Source organism: Strix aluco, chromosome 4 (genome assembly GCF_031877795.1).
Source record: "Strix aluco isolate bStrAlu1 chromosome 4, bStrAlu1.hap1, whole genome shotgun sequence".
Taxonomy (NCBI): Eukaryota; Metazoa; Chordata; class Aves; order Strigiformes; family Strigidae; genus Strix; species Strix aluco.
The window spans coordinates 49,685,310-49,709,270 of NC_133934.1; the positions used below are offsets into that span (position 1 = coordinate 49,685,310).

General features: G+C 42.7%; 1 protein-coding gene across 3 annotated transcripts; it reads left to right on the top strand.

The window, feature by feature from the left end:
* The first annotated feature begins 1,096 nt into the window (after positions 1-1,096).
* TMEM154 (transmembrane protein 154) lies at positions 1,097-23,677 on the top strand. Of its 3 annotated transcripts, none has more exons than XM_074823019.1 (6): positions 1,097-1,392; positions 9,686-9,997; positions 11,703-11,730; positions 12,927-13,012; positions 14,530-14,590; positions 19,321-23,677. In XM_074823019.1, exons 1-6 carry the CDS (start codon positions 1,191-1,193, stop codon positions 19,334-19,336), a joined length of 705 nt encoding a protein of 234 aa, XP_074679120.1. In that variant the 5' UTR covers positions 1,097-1,190; the 3' UTR covers positions 19,337-23,677. The 3 variants fall into 3 exon arrangements, with proteins under 3 accessions (XP_074679120.1, XP_074679121.1, XP_074679122.1); XM_074823020.1 differs by having other exon boundaries at positions 1,097-1,365; XM_074823021.1 differs by having other exon boundaries at positions 1,213-1,361.
* Positions 23,678-23,961: the final 284 nt, after the last annotated feature.

Genomic DNA, 23,961 nt, shown 5'->3' on the forward strand with positions numbered 1-23,961 from the left:
TAACATAAGCCTATAACTAACCAGCAACTTGCTCCATCTCTCTCAAAAGTTTAGCTGTTGTTGTTGTTGTTGGGGTTTTCACAGGAAAAAGGAACAAGAAGAGCGTGAGTCAAGTGGCTGCAGCATTACAAAACATTTAGTTTTCTGAAAATGTCACACTGATGACATCCTGTAATCTCAGTGATGCAAATCCTTCTCTGATTAGGGAAGAACATTAACAAACAACCTAGCTAGGTGGTCAGAAATGCTGTTTATAACATAGAAACCAATGAAAGAGTACCGAAAGCATGCACAGATTTTTCCAGCTGTCAACCCCTATGTGTTTCTGAGTGAGTGGGCAGTGGTGGGGCGGTGAGGGCAGGGGCGGTGAGGGCAGAGGCGTTGAGGGGGGCACAGCCACGCCCTGCAGTCTGCACACCCCACCAGAAACTGCTGTGGGGGTGCAAAAATCAAGAGGAGGGAGGAAGGGAGGCAGGAGTTACCTGTCCCCTTGCTACCTTCATCAACTGTGGCACCATGGACCCCCATGTGAGGCACTGCATCCTGATGCGGCTCGAGACCTTCTGTCCCCTGTCATCTACAGCCATTGCCATACCGATGCCTAAGTGCTTTCCAGCTAATCCACCTGCTCCTAACAAAAAATTATGTGGTTTTCTACTTTTTCCTCCTCCCTGGCTCAAACCAGCCTCAAATACTCAGTTACAGGCTGCCAAGTGAACCAGCCATTTTCCCCATTTGCTGGAGACAGCACTGCTTGGGGGTTGCCTTTTGGGGTCATAAATGCATGCAGCGTCCCACTGCACTGGGGGAGAATTACGGCTTGAAAACCGAGGCACGGAGGGAGGCACTACTGAAATCTGCTTGCTCAACCAACCTGAAAAGCAAGCTAAAACCTTCCTGCTAACACACATAAATGAAATTTTGTGCCTGATTTGTATTTGTATGATGTTTGTCCCCAAGACACTGCATGTAGATGAAGATCGATGGTTGTAAAGTTGGGAATCAAAAAAGTAAATGAGAGTAGATCACTCACCTACAGCACAAATGTGCTTCAGCCAAGTTAGTGCTTGAAGAGCAACTTCTCTTTTTTTTTTTTCTTCTTTCTTTTGCAATCATTGCTTGCTTGACAGGCCCAGACGGAATTACATCACTTCCTAAAACCCATCAAAGAGAGTCCATCTCCTGAAGAAATGCAGCTCAGATGCACCCCGGCAGGAAACAGGAAATGTAAATGTACGGGTGAAGCAGGGAGCCAGCCGAAGCACCCCTCGGGTGGGAGCGCCGCCAAGGCAACATGCGAAAGCAAAACCTCATCGTGCTGCTTTCTGCCCTGTCGCTGGTCAGAGGATCTGCCGGGAACAGTGAGTAAGAAAGCACCTTTCGCCTTCCGAGGTGGGACCGCGTTTCGTGCCTGCAGCGATGGGACCGAGTTGGAGGGCAACACCCTCCAAACTGAGAGCTGGGAGAAGATCTGTGGGGACTTGCTCTCCGCTTCTTTTAGCTGTGTTTACCCTTTCTGTTTTCAGCTGCCTGACTTTTTCAAAGCTTTGACTTTTTTTCCTTAGACCTAACCCCAAACAGCAGCAACTGAATCCTACAATTCCTACATTACCTAAATTGAAGGTGTGTAGGAAACGAGTTTCCATGCTGGACTGCCAGGCATTTTGCTTCTAATTTTAATTATCTGTTGCACTTTTTTAACCCCACACTCATACTATCAGCATTTAATAGTAAAGTTAGAGACAGAGCACTGCTTCCATTCAGTGCGATTTCCGCAGTCCCGGTGCACTGAAACCGGTTTAACAAAAGAACAGCCGCTTCCAGAGACAAATATTTTGAATTCTCGTCTGCAGAACAAAGTGGTCAGCACCATGGATTTAGGTCCTGACTTTCTGAAGGGAAGAACTGCGAGAGGAAAAGCTGCTCGTGACAAAATGTTGAAGCTTTGGGGTATCATGGCAGAGGCTCTCACCCATTTGCAAGGGGTAGTTTGTTCCACTGGCATTTTGGCAGCCAGCAACTGCGCAAGACAGGCAGCTCTTTTAGTAAAACCTTGCCAGACAGTGCTTATATACTTTTCGGTGTCAAACAAATTACTGCCAAAGTGCCTCAGGATGGACTAGAAGTGTTTGCTGCCTCTGTGCTGCTATAGCGAGCGAAAGCTCTCCAGAAAGAAGGGAGAGAGGACGGTCACGCTCAGCTATCACTGGACTTCTTAAGATTTTGAAATGCACTGGTGAAATAGGTGGTTTGGTATGGGCATTTTTTCACTGAAAACCAGTGCTATAAGGAGGGTGTAAAACTGGGGTGCTGGCTCCCGGCGTTCTGCCTAACTGTTTGCGGTTAAGAGTCTTGCTTAGCTGTAAGAGTGAGCTAAGCAAGGTATAAAATCATTTGGTCTTGTCTGCGTTACTACAGCCCTACTGTGTAACAGATTACATTAGGAAAATATGCTGCAAACATTGAACAGAGCTTAGAATCAAAGCGGTCAGAGGAAAAAATCCTGCCATGGACAGAGCAAAACGGAGGTCCCAGGGGAACAGAAGGGCTTGACACAAGAAACGCAGCGTGATCAGGCTCCAGCTTCCTTAGCTCATCTGCAGTGTACTGATCACTAGTATTTCATCACCATCTCCACAGGGTGGAGGGACACCTTAGTCCCCAAACCCCCCCACCCTTCTTTGTGATGGGCATTAAAGGCTGCACAAAGCACTAGACAGATGTCACATACCAGGTGCCCCAACTCACTCCCCGCTGTCTTTAGAGGCTTTCTACTGGTAGGTCCACCTTTAAATTCTGGTTGATTTTGAAACAGTTCCTCCGTGGGAGTGAGTCAGTCCTGACAGAGCGCTTCCCGACTTCTGTCAGCCCTGGCTCTCCTGAGCCAGTCCCCAGCTGCTGGGCAAGGGGAGGAGAACACCTGCCCGCAGAAGAGTAGGGACCCTTGCTCCCCATACAAAGGCAGCTTTTGCTTGTGCAACCAGCCCTAAAATATACCTGGGGCTTACGCTGACTGCAAGGGTGGGAGGGGGGAATTTGTGAACTTGGGCTTTGGAGGGGAAATTGAACTGCAGAGGGAAGAGTTTATGCAGGGTCTTATGTACCCCAAAGGCACTGGTGAGTCGGGAGCCGCTCTGCTGAGGGCAGCCTCCTCAGGGGATCTTTGCTCTTACCCCTCCTTGCTCACAGATCAACAGGGCAGGACCTGTAAAGGAGCTTTTTCCCTTTTTCCTCCTGTCCTAGACACAGTCCTCACCTTTCAAGTGGTCTGCTGGAGAAGGGGCGCAGAAGCTCTTGGGGTTCTCCTAGATCTCACCTCTATAGTCTAGAGACCATTTACAAAATAGGCAAAAAGAGTATGATTAAATCTTGCAGCATAGACAGATTGAAGCCTTTATAAGTCCTGTTCCCATACTGTGATGGGAGCCTTGTAAAACCTTTCCATTTGGATGATGATTAACAGATGGTTTTCTACTGGCTGTGCTACAATCACTCTAAGCCAGTAGCTCTAACAGCACGCCTGAGGTCTCAGCTCTGGGTGCTGGCTCTCTCCTGGCTCCACACTGAGATTGGGGTTTGCACCAGTCCCCTTCCCCTTTCCTATCCCCTTGCTTTGTGCAGGCAGAAAACCCTACCAGTGACCTGCTGAGGGCCAGCAGTGGCCCTCCCTGCTCTGGGTGATGGTGCTCGCTGCTCAGCCTCTCGGCAACCCTAAAGACCTACCTAGGTGTGTGCTGACCCTAGGAACAAGTATTAAGGCCCTTATTATAGCTTATAGGAAAAGGCTCTGACCCTATGGGCATTTCCCAGAGTACACCATCTCCCTCTGTGTTTGGTGAAGCACAGGAAATTGCAGCGTAAGAGGTCTGACATGGAGAGCAAGAAAACGCGTGAGGGAGAAGAGTGGTGAAGCGTGTAAGATCATTAAGCAGAAGGGCTGAGATTGTTGCAGGTAGTGCTTTATTTTGGCTGCACTATTGTTCTGAGCTGTCATTCAAAGAAACTTTGCTATCAAATATCCAGATACTCAGCAGCTTGTACCATGAGCACAGGCAGCAACTCTCTCTTTGGCAGAGAAGTGCCCTTTAGGTACAGTCCCCTACAAAACTGAGGTCTCTAAAGGAGTGATATTTTTGATCTGTTCCCCCCTAGGGTAATGAACTTGAGAATGGGCTTGAACCCATCAGAGTCACCTGTTACAATTTTCTAGCAAAGCAACAATGTAAGAAATGAGGATTTGCTACATCCTCTCTTTCTAAAGTGCAAGTCCCTAGAAAGGAGATGAAAACCCCTTTATACTGAACACATCAATTCCTTGTACGTATTTACTCCTATTCCTCCCTTTTATCCACACACACTACCTTCCACTGTGTTTTATTCAAGTGCTTCAGGGACATTTCAGAAAATCTCTCCTTTACATCAGCAAGATTGCCTACTAAATTTCAGTCAGTGACCCCAGTCTGTTTTCCCTTAAGGGATTTTATGATAGCTGGAGAGCCTCTGGAGCTTTTGAATCTTTAATTTCAGTGTCCTCCTGAGAGTAAGGAGCACCAAGAGCTTTGCATCACAGTGAGGTTGCACGGGTATCATTGATGCAGAGCTAGAAGGCCACGAGATTAAGTAGATGCATAAATTGGTCTGAAAGACCTTTAGCACTGGGGGTGAGAAATGAGACTACAGGTTCACACATTGCCTCTAAGACGTGTGACTGAATGTGCAACTCTGGCAGTTAACACAGCACTTCTGCTGGATGGAAGTACAATGAGGAGAAAGCTGTCTCCATCATCTATAAATGAACTCAAACAGTTGTTTCCTCTTTGAGGTTATACCTAGATAACACTTTCTAAGCACCCCGTTTTAATAGGATCTTGTCTACAGATTAGCCATCCTGACATGTTTGTGCTCCCTCATCAGAAGAGCGTATGCACCCAACAGCTAGCCTGCAGGCTTTTAAGGATTCCTCTTCTAGCCAGACTTACAGGCAGGACCTGCCACAACAGGCAGTTGGGCAAGCCCTGGCCATGGCAAGGAACGGCCCTTCTTACAGCAATGTGACGTGCAGGGAGAGGAACAGAACAGGGCTGAGTCAAGCTGTAGGAGAGAGGATCATATGGACCACGTGAAGTGGTATGACTATACCACCAGAAGGAATGTGTGTATGGAGCAGAGTGATATAGGATGTGGTAACTTCATGCCAACATATACAGCTTTATAGTCTTTTCTCGTTTTGACACCTTCTCATGAGCCTTCCTTTCACTGCATTTTTATAGTTTATAGGAAAGTTTGGAGGAACAAAAAATTTCCTTTCAAACTAATAAGTTCAACTATCCCACTGACTTAGCTCTTGCTTTCCCTCTGATCCCTTTTTCTTCTGTAAGTAGGTACTATAGTGTAATTTGAAAAAATTCCCTTCAGAGACCCCAATCCTCAAGTCTGATGAGAAGGCAGCAGAGAGACTGATGATTTACAGCAGAACAAAATGTGCTGACTGCTGGCTATTTTCCTTTGCCTCACATCCAGCTGAAATCAGAAACCTGTTTTCCCACTTACTTCATCAAGAAACTCCTATCGCCACCTCTGAGTGCTAGAGCACAAACCTCAGAGGAAGAAATGCTGCAACAACATAAATGTTGGTTGGTTGAGATGCAGCTGTTTGGCCTCCAGTCTGCAAAACTGCTCAGTACATTCAACTCCCCTCATCTCCCTTGAAAGGCAAGCTTGGGAGTACCTCCAAAACTCACACAAAGTCCATCAGTAGCCTGAGCATATTTTTAAAGTAGAAAACACTGAATAATACCTTACACCATGATATCTGCACACAGGGATGTGGCCTTTTTGTAATTCGTAAGAACTGTAATGGAGCCTCTGCTAGTGCTTGCTCAGGCATTTTGGTCCCCCAAGGACTAGATCCCCTAATGCCTCAGTGGTGGGAACCTGAGGACTTCTTAGGTTCCAGTTCCAGTTGTGCCCAGCTCCCCATCAGGGTGGGACACAGCTGCATGCCAGCCCCTCTCCTTTCTGCTCTTGAAAGCATGGAGAATGGCAATATGGGCTGGGCTGCAGCTGTGGCATGCTCCCATCCACTTCCCTCAACATTGGGAGAAGTTGCCAGCACTCAGGCCCCAGGCAGTCCAGACAAAGCTGGAGCCAATGCTGTTGTTGTGTGAGCACCTGCTCCTTGGCAGAGATGTGCAGAGGGCTGAGTACAGATGTCAGACCATAGCCAACAGCATGAAGCCGAGCTCGGCAAGAGGAAGGGCACAGGCTTTGCAAAGTCAAGGAGATATCTACATGGTCAGATGTGACTTGCTTCTTGTTCCACTGTATTGGCCCTGGTTTTCCATCCTGAATGTATGTTACATTATGTTATGTTATAGTCAGACTCCCTTTTGGAGAGAGCTCATAGATCTCTGCAAGATGAAACCCAAGCACAACTGACAAGACAGTTCATGGTATGAATGACCACCACAAACCTGGCTCCCTCCAGGCATGGAGAAAATGTCTGAATACCATCTCACACAGTCTCCAACTTCCAGATCCTCTTCTGCCCTGCTCCAAACCTTGCAACATCCATTTCAGTCACCCTACAAAACAGCTACTGAGGCCAGCTGCACAGCCTGCTCACTATTTTGGGCACTTTAAACTGAAACACTACAAAAAACAATTACTACCCTGGGGCCAACAACATGGGTCTCACATGGCCTAGGCAGATGGGTGCGGTGGGCGCTGCGCCTGCACTGGGAGGCCTGAGTCCGTCCCTCCCCACCAGGCTGGAGGTAAAAATCCTTCCTTGGTGCAAGCTACCAGGTCCACCCAGGTGCAGGTTGTGATTTTCCTACCATGTTAAAAATGTGCTGTGTGGATGGCCCAAGAGCAAGAGCAGCCCCTGTGTGACAGGTAGGACAACCCTCAGGTCCGAGCTCTGGTCCTCACAGGTGATGGGCAGAAGAGCTGGAGGGAGATATGTTGAGGCAGAAGGTGAAACACAGGAAATAAGAGCAATATCCTTGCAAGAACATTGTGCAATTGGCTACCCTTCTGCTGAAAGATGTATTTAATTCACTCAGAGAAAAGATCTCTGTAAGAGGAAATGGTGTTCACAGAAGAGGTATTGTTTTGTTCCTGAAATTATGCAAAGTGAACAAAAATACATGGCATCAAGGTCACTCCCTGTGATTTGCCATTTTCTTTGCCTAGAGACTAGAAAAGGTAATTCGATTTCACACAGAGACAAATGATCTGAAATCTGCTTCATAACTCAAAAACAGGCAGATAAAAAGTACCAGAGACACTGGAAAAGTCTCTCTTGGAAATCAAGCACAGCATATGCTGCAGCTGAAGGTTTAGCACTACAGTTAATGAGGTGTGACTGTTTGCGTTTCTTTAAAGTCACACCATGCTTTAGACATTTGAAAAATCCATTTTAGCTCTAAGAGTAAATGAAAAATAAGGTATTTTCCCCACACCCTTTCCCATCTGTACTATTTTAAGCAACGGGCTTGTCTGTGTCAATATATCAAATGCAGCAGATGACAGGTTTCAAGGGTGATGGCTAGAGGAGGAAAATGAAGCAAGGTCACCAAGCAGTCTGGTGAGGCTATGGTAGTCTATTGGTTCCATCAGCAATGTGGTCCATCATGCTGTGGTCATCTCTAGCGATACCTCACTGCTCTGTGCAGCAGCAATCAAAATGGAATGTCTGCAGGCACCAATGACTACAAACTACCTTGGGAAAGAAAAGTCAAGGGGCCAAGCTAATAAGGGAGAAGAGCTCTCCCTCCCGTCCTCTGCGACAGGATTAAAGACAGCCAGCAGATCATGGGACAGGGTTGAGGAGCACACACATAAGGGGTCATTACCTGGAAGGGAGGCAGAGATTGTGTTTTGCTCTTGACTGAAAGACTAAATACAGGAGAAAGCAACAGAAAGACTATCAATACAAAGTGCTTTGCCACTGCAGAGCTAACATTTTCATTGTCATATTGTGGTGAAAAAGTCTGGTGACCTTTGCAGTATTAAATACTATATTCAATTATTAGATTTATTAAGTATTAAAATTATTTCATAGTTTTTAGGAAAGGATGAAACAGGTGCCTGAGTGATAAGCATGACAAAAATCTAGATAAATCACTGTTGTCATACTCAAATAATTTTATTCATTTGAAATTGGATTTTCTGGAATACAGTCTCATGAGATACTCATCTCCTCTTTGAGACAAATCTGACAAAGGAGATGCTGCAGAGTGGATTAAGCAAGAGATAGTGCTGCAATCCCAGTTTCCCTCTCTCACTTGGCATCTCTGGGAAGGACAGCATCCCTGTCCTTCCGATTTTTCATTTGTAAAATGGAAATAACTGCTCATCTCTCAGGGCCATTATGAAGATTAATGTGTTTACAAAAGCATTTAAAATGCTAAGTACTTTTGGTTCCAGTACTGTGAGATTGGAAATGCCAGCACTGAGGTGCTGAAAACCTTAAGCTCTTGCTAACTCTAGTGGAAACTATGGCTGCCCAGCATTTTATAAGAACAGGGAGAAACATGTCATTGCAAAAGTCATGAAATCCCATCCTGCTTTACTGCATAAAATGAGCGCTGCACCATGGTATCTGAAAGGGCAGGTAACACAAAAAATCATGATTTAATTTCATGCTAAGAAAATTGTTGAAGGCTTTGCATTTGGAAACATGTCGGTGTAGTTTATCTAAGGACTGATTCCTGCACCTTTGGCTACACAACAGGATTTTTGGCATTAGTATAGAATACAGTATCAGCCCAGAATTTGCTGTACTTCTCTTAAGCTTTAAACTGTGACAGCCAACACAGACTCTTAATTAGCCTCCTAAAAAAGCTTGTTTCGCTATTACCAAGATAGCAAATTTTAGCCACTTTTCTTGCAGAATGCATGATAAATGAAACTGAAACCCAAACCAAGGTTCAAAACTCCCCAGTCTTAGCATTTGTGAAGAATAACCAGCACTGACTCTTTACCATACACTCCTTCAGTGAGCCCATATGATCAGAGGAGCAGTTAATTGCATCTGTATCCAGTAAAGTCCTGGTGTTAGTACTACCTTTTCTAGTCCATGCAGAAGTGAAAATCAGCAGCTTCTGCAGGCTTCAGACTTCCTTTCATCAAGTTCTGTTTTTCACAGTGAAACAAATTTAATGAATCTGAGAAAGGCACAGAAGCCGGGAGATGAGTGAGCTGGAGGAATTTGTGAACCAGGGATAATGGTCTCCCTGAAGGGAGTACTAACTCCCTGGGTAAAGGGAGGGATTAAAGAGGTTGTGGCCATACACACCAAGGCTGAGGAGCAAAGCAGGATGGGGTGGTTTACTGAGGAGCAGAAGACTTTTATGTGAGCACGACACCGGATGCCAACCTGCAGGAAAAAAAGTCTGTTTGTGCAAGACAGCTGCATGCAGACAGACCACGCATGCTGATATGCCCCAGTAAAAGCCACCTGAAGAACATGGGTCAGGACTGGTAAGATTTTGTAACAAATTTGCAATCTAATTTTACATCCGTTGCCCAAGACTTCAAAAATCTGTGTGTACGGGGCATCTGCTATTTTTTATTTAAGACATCAAATGAAAAGTAAATATTAAAGCTGTACGCTTTGACTCACTGATAATACCAATAAAATCCATAAAATGTTAAGTTGTCCTTGTATATTTGGCAGGCTCTGAAAATGGTGGTTCGGGAGACGGATTGCCAATATTATCCACCGTTACAGTAACGCCTCCTCCTGCTACACATTCTTCGACCGTGGATGACCATGAGCCAGTACTTGTCACTGCAAGTGCTACTGAAAGCAGCTTTGAAACAAAAAGTACTCCAAGTACTGAATTGAATGCTGTGAACAATCAGGACAGCCTAGAAGCAGCAGAACAGTCTATCCTGATATACATTATCCCCATTGCACTGCTCGTCCTGCTGATTTTGCTGATCATATTTTTCGTAATACATCATAAAAGGAAAAAGTCTAAGCAAGGTAAATTCATCTTTCTCATGCATCAGAAGGATATTTTTAGGGTGTGCTTGACGTTAACAAAACATTATTTGGAGGCCTGGGATGCCACATTTAGGATGTACTTCTCTGCTTGTAGTTGCACATTTGACAGATAGGAAAGAGATCCACCCCTGGCCAGGGTATCCAGGCACACACCTCTCCTTAGGCAGGAGCTGGTTCTGCTTCTGGGCACCTCCTGCTCACACTGCACACCCACCACCCACAGGAGCCACGGCACTGAGCTCCCGCTCCTGGCAACACTGGGAACAACACATAGGTGTAACCATGTGGCTGCAAATGCTTATTCTGACTTTATACTTAATAACTTCATACAAGGTTAATTTAATGCTTCTATTGCCTATACTGCCCACAAGGTAAAGCTGCTCAGAGCTTCAATAAAACCATTTTGAGGAACACTTTTAAGGGATCTTGTAGGGTGGTGGCAACTATGAAGATATCACAGTAAATGAGCTAGGAATCCCATGGTTAGACTGCCTGGGTGCTGCCATAGGGAGAGCAGCGCTTCAGGAAGGTACCTTGAACTGTTAGCAAAGAAATTGGTAACTTGGAGTGTCAAGCCACAGAAAAAAAACCTGAGGTGTCATATTAAAACCACGCAGTTGGTAAGTGAAGTCCTGAAATGGTCATGCCAGGTCAGACAGTGACATAGTTTCAACAGATTTTACGTCCATTTTTCAGGGCATTTTTAGGCTGCACCTGCCTTACCACCAGGTCACCCTCATAGCAAACTGAATTCACAACTAGGCACCTAGTTGTCTGCCTGTTTCTGGATGACCTGAAATGCAGGTACACTCTTGCAGTGGGATGGGAAACATGGTACCTTGCACAAGCACAATCCTGGGATCTCTTGCCCTGTGCTTGTTGCTTGAAGCTGCAATTTTGGGCATCCTCAAGGCAGAGGCAGATAGCTCTGCTGCCCTGGGGTGGCTCCGCAGTCAGGGAATATGCTGGAACAAGCGGGAGGTGTCAGCACCCATTGGCAACAATGAATAAAAAATAAGCTAATTTGAGACTGTATACAATGTGAATCCTATATGTAGTCCTTCATTCTTGATTGAGGGCTGAGGCTTTTCAGTCACTTGATTCCTGGAGGGGGAGTTCTGAATAATGACTATCACACTACTTTTTTTTTCCCCCCACATCTTTACTTTGTCTTGGGATCAGGCTTTGGATCCCTCTTGACATCTGGCTAGTTCACCTTCATTTGCCTAACAGATTTAATCTGTCATGCAAGTCCATCCTCCCCTTCTCTCCATGAGCAGCTCCCAGAGTCTCCAGGCAGAGCTGGATTGCCTGTGTGTCCCGATGCTTCCAGTAAAGCAGTGGTTCCTTTTCAAGATACCATTTCTCTCATGACATCTGTTCTGCTCAGGGAAGCGTGCATCTGCCATGTCCTGCCCACTGCGGCGCTAACAGCCAGTTTTCTCCCAGCACAGCTGAGCTAATAATGAGCTGCTTTTAGTGTGTTCAAGATTAAAAATAATGGGTTCCTCTGAAAATTACAAACAGGATGAGATGTTTTGTCTTTCATCCACAAGTTAAGTATTATGTCTTTTGAAAATGCAGCCAGTTTTACATGACCTTGTTCAAGGCTTGCTTGCAGTCTGAATGAACCCTGTATATATGAAGAGCAGAACTATCAACACCAACTTTTTTTCTTTTCCAGATGAGCTGGGAAGCGAAAATGTGAAAAGGTAAAGTTTGTGAACATTGATTTTTTTTTTTTTATTCTTTTACTCTAATGGGATATTATGATTTTTATCTCTGCCACTACCTGTTTTAATTTAGCTGTACACTAAACACCATTACCTTTTGCCATCAATTGCTCCAGTTAACCATCTCTAGAGGTGGCTAAAGTGTGACTTCAGTATCTAGCTGTAGGTGCAGGACTAGAGCAGAAGAACAGGAGTTAGGGTGGCAGAGGCGAGCGCTGCCTTACAGGCACCCACCGCCCACAGCGACCCCTATGCCTGTTCTAGGCACCCCCAGCTCCACTAGCCATAAGATGCCACCAGACATACCAGGTGCCCCATGAGCAAAGGGGATCAGTTGCCTGGCTCATCACCAACTTTTAGTATTCACAATAAACTCTGTGTCTTGCTCCCCTGTTTTTCAAGTTTGTCTTCTCACCTTGAGGTGAGGCAGAAAGGCTCACCCAGCTGCTGTGGAAGCAAAACCTTAGCTGCTGGGAAAACAAGCCAAAAGCTGTATGGCTCTGATAAGAGTGATAATTTTTATCATTACCTTTTATTGAGTGCCATCTTGCTAATCCATGCTGGAAGTTGGAATTGGCTTCACTGGGAAAAAAAGGGTTTCTTGCTAAAACTATTTTTTCTACCATGTGACTCCAGGAATAATCAGCAAAGGGCAACTAAACAGAGGCATTTACATAAATGCAGAGTTACTCTACTCATGACCTTTCCTTTTGAAGTCACTGCCAATGTCAGTCACAGCTAGGACAAAACTTTAAGCCCTCTGCTTTTATCACTGGAGCAACAGGACTTCTGCCATGTGTTTCAACAGGGCAGAAAGAAACAATTTTATTTTTCAGTTTTCTACTTACAGTTGGGACAGTTCTCGAATAGCTGCAGTGGACCTGTGCTCTGGCATACCCCAGACCACACTGCCTGAGTCCCTCTGCATGTGATGTCCCAGCCAGCTCTACCTCTGCCCAGGACCAGCATCTCGCCACTGCTCCTTTGCAGCCATTTGCAGCCCTTTCATTCACACCCATTGGGCTGACATCTTCTCAGATTACTAGGCTAGGATCGCTTTCCAGACTTTATACATGTGTCTGAAATTATGAAAGACTCACACAAAATTGCTACATTGTAAGTTGTTTAAATCAAGCATTTTGTGTAATGCCTTTTTTTCCCTCCCTCCTCTCAAGTCCTATTTTTGAAGAAGATACGCCCTCTGTTATGGAGATAGAAATGGAAGAGCTTGATAAATGGATGAACAGCATGAACAAAAATGGTACACGGTAACTCTTCTACTCCATCATCCCTCTCTTTCTAGCTGACGTAGATCCCATGCTTAGAAAATCAATGTAAGGCGTTTTGTATGTGTGTCACTGCTTTTCCTACAACATTTTTAGTTGCGCTCTTGACTCCCTGCTACTAAAATAGCAGCACAAATGTCAGGGGTAGAATTGTTCAGAGGACTATTTTAGCTTGTGTAGGAGCTTATTTTTAACATATGATAAAATATCATAAATGTTTTGAGTTTCCAGTAGACACTTCTATTAAACACATGTATAGCTGTGAACAGTATTTATAGTTTTAAATACACACTTTTAATGCTAAATACTAGTTTCTCTGAAGAATCTAGTCCTTTCAGTCTTCAGATTTTCTACAGTTCTGTGTTCCACATTGTGCTACCATAGAAGAAACATGCATTTACTTATAGGTCAGACCACCATTTACTTAAAATTGCTGTCAGGATCCTATGAATACATCCTTTTTCTCTTTGCATCCTTTCCCTTGCTTGCCATCTCTATGACATGAAACACAAGCTGCTCTTAGCTGCCAGCACCACTCTCCATCTACATCTTCTCTGGCAAGTCTATCAGTCCATGGAGCAATTAGTATCTGTGCTAACTACCAACAGCAGCATCTTCAGCTCCTTCTTAGCTACTTCTAATTATCTTGTGGTTTTTTCCCCCTCATTTTCCTCCCAGTCAATCTCCCGCTCAAAATCTCTAAGGACCTTACATCCTCCTTCAAGACTTTCAAAAAATGCAAGTCTTCAGTAATGTGTGAATTAACCAAGGCCTGATTTTGAACTGCTAACAGCTTTTCACTGGCTAGGAAATGCTGAAACCCTGATATTTTTTTCATTCCTGGTCCCTTGCTTTATATCCAAATGGCTCATTTGCCTGACCTCTTAGGAGGCTTTGTTTTTCAGGACATAAAACTCTTTGGAGCATTTCTTTGCACTAGCACAGTGCTCCACATGATGGGGTTTTGACCTTCGTGGTCCATAAGCTCTAGCAGAAAACATATGCTAAGCAGCAGTAGTAAAATAGAGACATTGAGTATAGTACATGGGGAAATAGTACTGTAAAAAATATTTTTTAAAATTCTGTGGACAGAAGGGAGACAATAGTTTACATATGGGGTTTTTTTATTAGTGTTCCCTAAATCCCAGCCCCAAATTCCCAGCTGAACTATAAAGCATAGGTACAGCTAGAAGCAGTGGAAGATTAACGGATAGTCCTCCCCATGTCGTTTATAGGAAACAGTCCTTAAAAGTAGCTCATTTGTATAAGTGTACATAAACACTGAAATATATATAATAGAAATTATGGCAACACCTATCAAAAGAAAAGAGGATTTAAGACATGTAACATTCATGCTATTGGGGACCATGCACACTTTACAGATAAAAGGGTGCAAAAGAGCATCTGCAGTTTTATATTCTAGAGAGACTGCATAATAAAAAGTTGAAGAACTGTCAAGAGTAACTATAGTCTGATTTCTTATTCTTTTCAGCTGACTGTGAATGTTTGCCTACTGTAAGAGAAGAAGAAAAAGAATCAATTGCCAACCCAAGGTACTTTTAATTCATGGTATTATTTGAAGAAATATGGTCAATGTCATTCCAAAATAATCTGATTTTTTTATATGTAATTATAGAGTGATTCTTTGGTCTATTTAAGTTTTAAAGCTTTTTTATGTAGGGACTTTGATTTCAACTTAAACAAGAGGTTTGACACTCTTATTTCTAAACTGGTCTCTGCTTGTAAATTGCACCACTAAATAATCTTGTGGTTGTAAACCTGTGCAAGACAGACAACCAGATGGCACAGATGGAGTTCCACTCACTGATCAGACTTTAATCAGTTTCCCAAGGTGTTGACACAAGCATTCAGCATAGCTTCCTGGACACTCCTCACCAGCACAGAGACCCATCTCCCCTCCGCCCCCAGGTGCCCATCAGTTCCTGAGAGCCCCTGCCAGATGTTTGGACTGCCAGACAGGGGCTTGCCTGACTCCAAGAAAAAAACCCGAAGGATCTTCCTGGTGTCCCTGTGCAGTACTCCCCTGGAGCTGCCACTAGCTCACAGTCCAAACAGAGATTCCAGAAGAATGGAAGACCACAATCCTGGCAGCTTATAAACTTAAAAACTTCCTGGATGGTTTCCTCAGGATTTTGACCAGAACCCCTAAACCCTTCTCAAACTCCCAGTTTCCCTAATTAAAAATTCTGGTTCCAGCTGGAAGCAAGGGGCTCTACATTGCCCTTGCCTGCACACTTGTGTGTCAGCTGCATTTTGAGGAGTGTGCAAAGCAGCTCCTCTGTGCCGGGTTATGATAACAAACAATTAAACCACCCTGTGTGCCAAGAAAATCCCTGGTGCAGTGGAAGCAGACACAAGCAAGCAAGGCCAGGAGCAGGGAAGGGTGGCAGCAGGGGGACCTAGGTCTTCCCCTTCCCACGGCACCAGGTGACTCAACGCAACATGTCTCTCCGATGGAGCTAGACCATCATAATATCCTGGTCCCCCCCTCTTTTCTGAGTTTCCTTGCTCAGGAGGGAAATAGTGGTGGTGTTATATCACCACTGCTAGAGAGTTTGCAACTCAGTTGCTCCAAAGCTGCAGTTTCAGGATAGCTTTTGGATGGGGCTGCTCCAGTGCAACTATTTGTATTTAAAAGGTCTCTGCTTATGCCTATTGCAAGAGAAATCATTGCTGTGCTGTGGGGTTTTGGTTTGGGTTTTTTTAAAAGAATTACTTAGATCCTAGGTTACAGATGCAAGCAAGCACAATAATTTTACCCTGAGCAGCTGAAAAAGGTGCTAGATTTCCTAGCCATCTGGGTCTTCCCTACCCAGCCTCTAAATGATAACTCAGGCAGGAAAAATTGTTAAGGAGAGGCAGCTGCACAGTGGTTCTCTAAAAACAGATTTGCTGAGCATACCACTGACTATAGTAGAGAGTATAGGACAAAGTACGCTTGAGCCATATGCTAACACCAGCAGAAGTTAATCATACTATAAAAGGCTTTTTAGGCACAATGACACCCTGAACATTAAGTTTACTTTAACAGTTCATTTTCAGAAAGAAATCATCATGACCTACCCAGCTTGAGCTGACATTTTAAATACTGTCCTTACTAAAGTGCTGTCATGGTTTGAGCCCAGAGGACAACTGGGCACCACGCAGCCACTCACCCCTCTCCCCTCAGGAATGGGAAGGAGGAAATAAAGAAAAAGGCTCTGGAATTGAGATAAGGATAGGGAGGGATGACTCACTCATTATGGTCACAGGCAAAAGACAGACTCCTAAGGGGAAGAAAACAAACATCAATGTAATTCAAACACCACCAACAGCAACACCTAACTAGAAGAGTAGGACAGAGAGAAGCATTACCACATCTTAAGAACACCTTCCCCCCACCCTCCCTTCTTCCCAGGCTTAGCTTTGATCCTGATTTCTCTACCTTCTCCCCCCCAGCAGTGCAGGGGGCAGGGAATGGGGGTGTGCGGTCAGTCCTGCCACTTCTTCCTATTCAGGGGGAGGACTCCTCACACTCTTCTCCTGCTCTGGTGTGGTGTCTCCCTCATAGGAGACAGTTCTCCATGAACTTTCTCTTAACATCAGTCCTTCCCATGGAATGCATTCTTCCTGAGCTGCTCTGGCATGGATCCCTGCCACGTGTTGCAATCCAACCAGCACCGAAATACAACAGCAGGGGCTTCTTCCCTCAGAGTCCCAGCCTTCTTCAGGTGCAGTCAGCTGCTCCGGCATGGGCTGCAAGTCAGCATCTGCTCTGCCAGTGACTTCCATGGGTGGCAGGGTGCAGGGAGGGTGGCCCTGCCCTCTCACCACTGGCTGCAGGGAAGTGTCTTCTCCAGCACACCTCCCCCCCTTTCTTCCACTGACCTCGGTGTTCACATAGGTGTCCTTCTCATAACTCCCACTCCTCCTCTCAGGTTCCCCTTCTAAATATGTTATCACTGAGGCACAGACACCATTGCTAATGGGTTCAGCCTTGGCCAGAGGTGGGTCTGACTTGGAGCCAGGGGAGCTTTGAGAAGCTTCTCACAGGGGGACACTACTGTAGCCCCCTTCCCCGCTACACACACAAACCCAACAAAAGCGCTTTTGTACTGGATTTGCAGTAATCCCATCAGAAGGTGGGGTTTTTGCTCCTGATGGGCAAAAGGTATTTTTGGACTACACCCTACCTCAAGTTCCCACCTGTAAAATAGAGATATTGCCACTTCAAAGCACTATAGTGAGGCTTCAGCCTTGATATAAAAAAAGCAATCCTGTTCAGCTAAGTATGTTTCAGTCAGAGTGAAGGTACACACATTATTTCAAGCAAGATACGAGTCATAAGAAAATATTAAGATCAGACTGTAGAGAAATTTATGCCTCTAAATTGTAGGAAGGCAAACAAATGCAAATAAAAAGAGATTTATCTCTAAAACCTTCAGAGCTGCTCAGACAAAGGATATAAATTGAATACAAAGTACAAGATTATTAGGTTCAACTTCAGATTCTGAAAGACTGCTTTGTTTGGGCAAATTTATTTTCAAATGATGATAATTTCTTTTTTAGATTTTATTGATGATGTTTCAATGTGGGAAGCATCTCAAGGCCTCACTGAATACAGCTGTCTGAGTGTTGTTTTCCTGTTTCATAAAGATGCTAGGGAAAGTTAATCAAGACCCAAATGTTTTGAACTATGAATTAATTTTGGTAAGATAACATTTTGAAACATTTTAATGACATTTTCAGAATGAAAGTTGTTCCAAAACTATTTTTCAGACTATGTGACTTTTTAATATAACATTTTAAAAAGTTTAAAGAACAGAACCCTGTGGTGGTAAAATATTTCTAAATGTTTTCCTTAAAACTACTTTTCAAGATTCGTTTTACATGAAATTTTGAAACATGCTTCATTCCAAAGTGAAAAGGTATCTGAAGTAGTGGGATTTTCTGGTAAATAAAAAAAAGTTCATTTACATTTGTTTCTGCAGTTGAACCTTCTCAGACCAAGACCTGATGTTTTTCCTGACCAAACTCTTATCTGAATAAGTAATGTCAGAAAGAGAACTATGTACAGATAAATAGATGTTTTCAGCAGCTCTTTTGAGCAAGAAAAGTAAAAGACTACAAAGTAAAATGAAACAAAGCTATCATTATGGCAAAAATTTGTACTCGTGAGCATCAAGGCTGCAGATTTGTGCACAAGAGACAACATATGACAGCCCAGGCTCCTTTGTAGGTGGGGGTCATCTGCCTTGTGCATAAGCTAAGTTACAAATATGCATGTGGATATACTTAATTTTTAAATATATATATTTTTAAATAATATAACTTGCCTTTGAAACCTAGTGCTGAAATCCTGATTGTGCCTAAGCAGAGAACTATGACATCTTCCCAGCCTCACTGGGGCTGGGGTTCCCATCCCACACATGCAGGAAGGAGCAGGCAGGAGGGCGCAGGGGCAGCAGCCAAGGGCTGATGTTCCTGTGGTGCACAAGTGGGTGCAAGACCAATCTCTGGGGACTTTTACTCCCCCAGCAAAACAGAAGCACAGCCTGTCCCCTTCACAGCATGGGTCTTTGTAGGCTGCCAAGTACGATGAAGCAATTGCCCTCTGCTTTATCACACCTCCCAAGGGGGTCTTGTTTACCTTGGGCACCCTCCTAATCTTTCTGCCTGAAAAAGAGTGACTCCTTTTTTACGGATACCTGTGGGGAATAAGTCAGTACAGAGAGAAATATTCCTTTCCCAGGCTGTGACTCAGTTTGGCAAGGTACTTAAAAAACCATGAAATAGTAAGATTATGAGTGGCCCTTTTAACTTCAGAGGTGATTTAAACCCCTGCAATTAATGCTGACTGAAATCTAACCAGCCAATAAAAAATGTTGCATTTTTAATGTTGGCATGAACCAAACATTATTAATAAGTGCTAAGGAGCAGATAGGCAGAAATCTGCAGGACAAGAAATTCCCCTATTATGAGGCCAGATTTAATACAAAAATTCCATCTGTAAGAAGTTATCCTAACCTGTGGAAAGATGATAACTTGATTTTTCAGTACTCGCCTGGGGGCAGGAGACAGGGTGCACTGGGTAGCCACCAACCAACAGAGAAATCAGACTAGTCCTTGCTGCCAGCATCTAGTACCACAGATGGGGTCATTCCCTGCATTGCATGGCTGACACTTTTGTTTTCTGATAACACTTGCATATTATTTCCTGCTGAGACAACTAACCCAACAGCATGAACACTGATGTGTTTTTTTCTTTCCCATGTATACACAGTGATGGTGAATCATGAAGTCAGAACGGCAAAGAACTGGTTAAAGAGAAGCAGCGCACAAGCAAACAATCTTCCAGATATTGGATGAACTGGATTTAAATGTAATTAATCTCAAAAGGCCAGAGAAGCAAATGCTTTTGTTGTGTCCTGCTACATAGAGCCTTCAGAAAGGAAACATCACTAAGGGGAAGAAAAAAAGAAAAAAAAGGAAAAGCTCTATAGTAAGATTAGGGGCTGATAAAAAGTCCTTCTGCAATGACATTCACCACAAATGAAGAGAAGCCTCTTTCCACCGCCCCCCCCCCCCGAAAGGTCTCAAAATAGTCTAAGTTTCTGTCTGGTTCTTCAGTTGTGCATCATGCAGAACCACTTCTGTTCCAAGTTTGGTGGGTTTCTTTAATTTTTGTGGGTTGGTTGTTATTTTTAAGAAATATTAATAGCATCCATAATTCTGGACTACTCTGATTTGGTGTATGTGAAGCTAATGCCTATGCAATATTTGTTTTTCAATTTGCTTTTTGGTAACGGTGCACTGATTTGCACAGGACTTCTGCTGGGGAGGTACCAGACTAGGACTGACAAACCAGCTCTGAGGAGACACAGAGCAGCTGAAAAGTCTCTCAAAGGATTTGACTGAAGTGCCTGCAGCCTAGTGAGGACATGGGTCTTTATAGCATGCTTTTTGGTTTTCAAATTAAAGGCATTGCAGAAGTGAAAAATATTATTTTGAGATTGCCTTTCAGTTTGTTATCTCCACAGATTAGTACCCTGGGCTAGCTCTTACCATTTAACTCTCCTCCCTGCCCAGTGCTGTTCTCTGATCACCATCTACTTCAGGAATATTCAACTTGAAAACATTTCTTATTTAAAAAAAGTGGTTGAAAAATTGAACAATTCAGTACTCACACCAGACACAGTTTAGATAAGTATGTGTTATACATAACTACTTGGTCAAGGTTTTCAGATGCAGTAAGATTTCTGCTGCTTCTGTTTTTGAATATTGAGCTTGGAATATCTGAAAGACCTTGACTTCTAAATGTCCCTGGTCACCTTTAATTACACTGAAAAAAATAAGACTCCTGAAATACCTCAAGGTAGGACTATGGATGCTATAATCACATCCATTGATTTTAGGTGGAATGTCTCTTATGGATGCAGTGTAACACACATATGAAAGTGGATTCTTGTCCATGCAAAGCTTCCCCCGCCTTATTTAAAGTATTAAATTCACATCCTACCATATCTTATATTCTACCCTATCATATCCTACCTATCCTCATCTTCTATTTAAATATAATTTCTTCCCACTCAATACATGTTTAATATGATCAGTTTTGTTTTGCCTGCAAATATTTCACTAGTGCCTTGTCATGCATAGCTTGGTTAAAGAGAGCAAACACCCCAAGCCTCTGGGATGACAGCTAAGTGTCCCTAACAGCTGACAAACACAGAGGAGGGTTCAGCTTTGTGAGTAACTGAGAATGTGCCAAAATATAAAAGGATAAAACTGTTTACAGCTAACAATAGTCATTCATTGCTGAATATGACTTGACTAGTAATTTTCTCAAAAAGAATTCCTCATCGTTCCAAAACAATTTATTGCAAATAGTGGATTTAATACACAAGTGATGGTAAGTTAATTTTCCCTGCGTGGATGGTTTTTAACTCTGAAAAAAAGTGGTTTCAGTTCATCTTTCACAACTTTTTTTTTTTTTTAATTTCCACAAGTTCCTGACAGTAAACTCTTTCTCTAGAATATTGATTTAAAATAATGCAATCACAAAGGGAAAAAGTGAAAGACTGACATTTAGAAAATTTAAAAAAATGGCAGTGGATATTTTCCAGTATCAGCTTTGTTAGCAACTTCCTTCCAACAGACAAAGATGTTATATTCAGACTTACTACAGTTTGGAAAGCAGTAACCTGAAGATGCCCAAACCAGAGAATGTTTTCTTTAAGGATAAAAGATAAAAAGATGTATTTTGAGACCATTACCAGCTGTGTGGTTGGAGTGCACTCAGTGGTGACCCAACAATTTGCAACACTGGTGTCCAGCAGTGACTCTCACCCTACCTTGCTCTAGCCCACACCGTTCCACATCCAGCAGCCACTACCTTCTCCCTGAAGAGAACTGAAGCACAGCTGGGACATGAAGAATTGGAGTACTTAGCTTTATTTTATTTTTTTACTTTTGAAAATTAACCAACCCCCAAAAGTTATATTATATGGCATAACTCAGTTCTGACCTGCTGATAATCCTTCACCCTGTCCTAGCCACATATCTATGATAGTGCAATGCACTAACTTGGTCTGCTATGGCATTTGGAATATGACATATTTCCATATGGCATATGAAAAGAGTCTGTGTTGTGCATACTGTTGGTTTGAGATTAATGTTAATTCTGAATGGTCCTTCTGCAAGATAAAATGGTGTACAGTTTCAAGTAAGTTTCTCAGAGATTTAGTTTCACCTAAAAAAAAAAAAAAAGATTTAACTGGAGTGAATGTATATTGTGTAAACTCATGTTAATAAACATTAAATCTTATTTCAGAGTTCATGATTAATCAATCTCTATATCAAGCTTTAAAATCAATTTTTCCCAGAACTAATGTGTAGGTTTGAACTTTATAATTACCCAGGTTATGCCATTTACCCTGTCTAAAATCTGGCATGACAGGAGATTTCTTTCCTCTTCGGAAACTTTCTAAGCATTTAAAAATACCAAATAATGCATTCAGCACTTCCTTGGCCAATTTTGGATATATATTACCTGGATCTGCTGCTTTTAAAAAGTACAAATCTCATAGTTGACAAGTTACTACTGGAAAAGTTAGCATTTCATCAAATCTTGCCTGGCATCAAATCCTGTCCTCCCCACATGACACAGAATAAGTGACAAGTAACTTGCATTTCAGTATAGTTAGATTATTTCTAATGGATTCCCTTAGTACTAGACAAATATGATTTTCAGTATTTCTATTTTCCCATCACTGTTATTCTTCCCCTCTGAAAAAGAAATGCTAGTCTTCAACTATGAAGGGGATCACTCATTCATCTGATGCTTCACCCCAGCTCTGCATTGCCCCATTTCACCCCTCTGGTCTCTTCCTTTGATCTTCATTTTTACATTGCTTTCTGCATTTACCAGAGTCATTGCTCAGCATCCACTCACTCAGGTTACAGCCAAGTCTTTCTGTGGACCCTGGGTTTGCAGGCACAGCTCTAGCATGGTTGCTACCTTGGGTCCTCTCCTCCCTCACCCCCCTTGGTATTTCTGTCTCCTCCTTACTTGTGTGCCCCTTGCACTCATTTGTTTTACACTTGTCATCAGTTCCTGGTCATTTCCTTTTACACAGTTTATCTCAGTATTTTAATCTTGTACATGGATTGAATTACAAGGGATTTAGAACATTTTACTCCTACATTAGTACAGCCAAAATGTTGTAATATTATTTTCCCTAAATGATGCACAGTCACATCCTCTAATCCACAAAACAAAGAGGAGGACAACCAGACAGCAGATACTAGCAGATTTTTTTATTATTTTAATATTGCCATGCACTACACCTGAGCTGACCCATCCCACCATCATCTTGCAACATTTACCACCAACTGATAACTCAAGTTGTTACCCCTCAGCATAATATGCAAAAAAGCATGCAAACAGAGAGTCACTTGCACTATGTATTATACTAAAATGTTTAGCAAATGTGATGATCCCTAAGGAACTGTTACCACCTCTTCCATTTTCTTCAAGTATTTCAGTAGTTATCCAACACTTCAAGACAATTTGCGATCTAACTTAGTGTGAGCACTTTTTGTCCTACAGAAGGCAGAAAAGCTGCTGATCCAAAGGATCTGTTTGAGAAATACATGAATAAGAAGGGTAATTAAGAACCAACATCTCTCCTCCATATGCTAAAAATCAGCATCTTAACAGAGAAATTTTTCAATAAAAGAGAAGTAACTCCTCCATAAAGTTATAAACTTAAGGTTACTGGCATTGCCAGCAGTTAATTAGCACCCTAATAGTCCTGCACTTGTAAAGCATATAACCCTAACATTAACCTTAGCAAAGAAGTATGTTGGTTTTAGTTTCTAGGTATTTGTAAGTTACAGTTCCATAGATAACTATTGATCTGAGATAAAAGTAAATTGTTTTACAATGCTAAACCTGAAGAATGCTATAAAACTTTTGTTTACTTTCTGTATATGAAATGGCTGTATGTGCAACTGTTCTATCAAATATCTGTTTCAAGTGATTTTGTAATGTAAATATTTCAAAGTCATAATATTGCTTAATTGTATACAAGAGTGAGATTCTAAAGAACTTTTTCTAATAAAGGCTTATAGCAGTTCTTAGTGTCTACATGTTCTTTTTCCCATGGTCCCACTAATCCATTTTAATCAATGGGTCCTAATTGTTTGTTATTGATGTTAAGATTACTCAGGCCTTAGAAGATGTACAAAGATGAATATGGTATATAGATATGTTACTCTCATTAGCTCTCTAAAATTCAGGCAAAAAAGCCTAAAGGCTAGTGCTTCTTCACATTACAGAAGTGCTTTGAAATTAGTTTTAGCTAAGCAAAAAAAAAAAGTTGCTTTATATTTCATTATATTTTTGTGGGGATACTCCAGA

Bases quoted from the DNA above. Each gene is read 5' to 3' on its own strand.
- TMEM154 (XM_074823019.1), top strand. From the start codon at position 1,191: ATGCAGCTCAGATGCACCCCGGCAGGAAACAGGAAATGTAAATGTACG. The intron at 1,393-9,685 runs GTGGGACCGCGT...TATATTTGGCAG, and splicing joins AGCACCTTTCGCCTTCCGAG to GCTCTGAAAATGGTGGTTCG. The intron at 13,013-14,529 runs GTACACGGTAAC...TATTCTTTTCAG, and splicing joins GAACAGCATGAACAAAAATG to CTGACTGTGAATGTTTGCCT.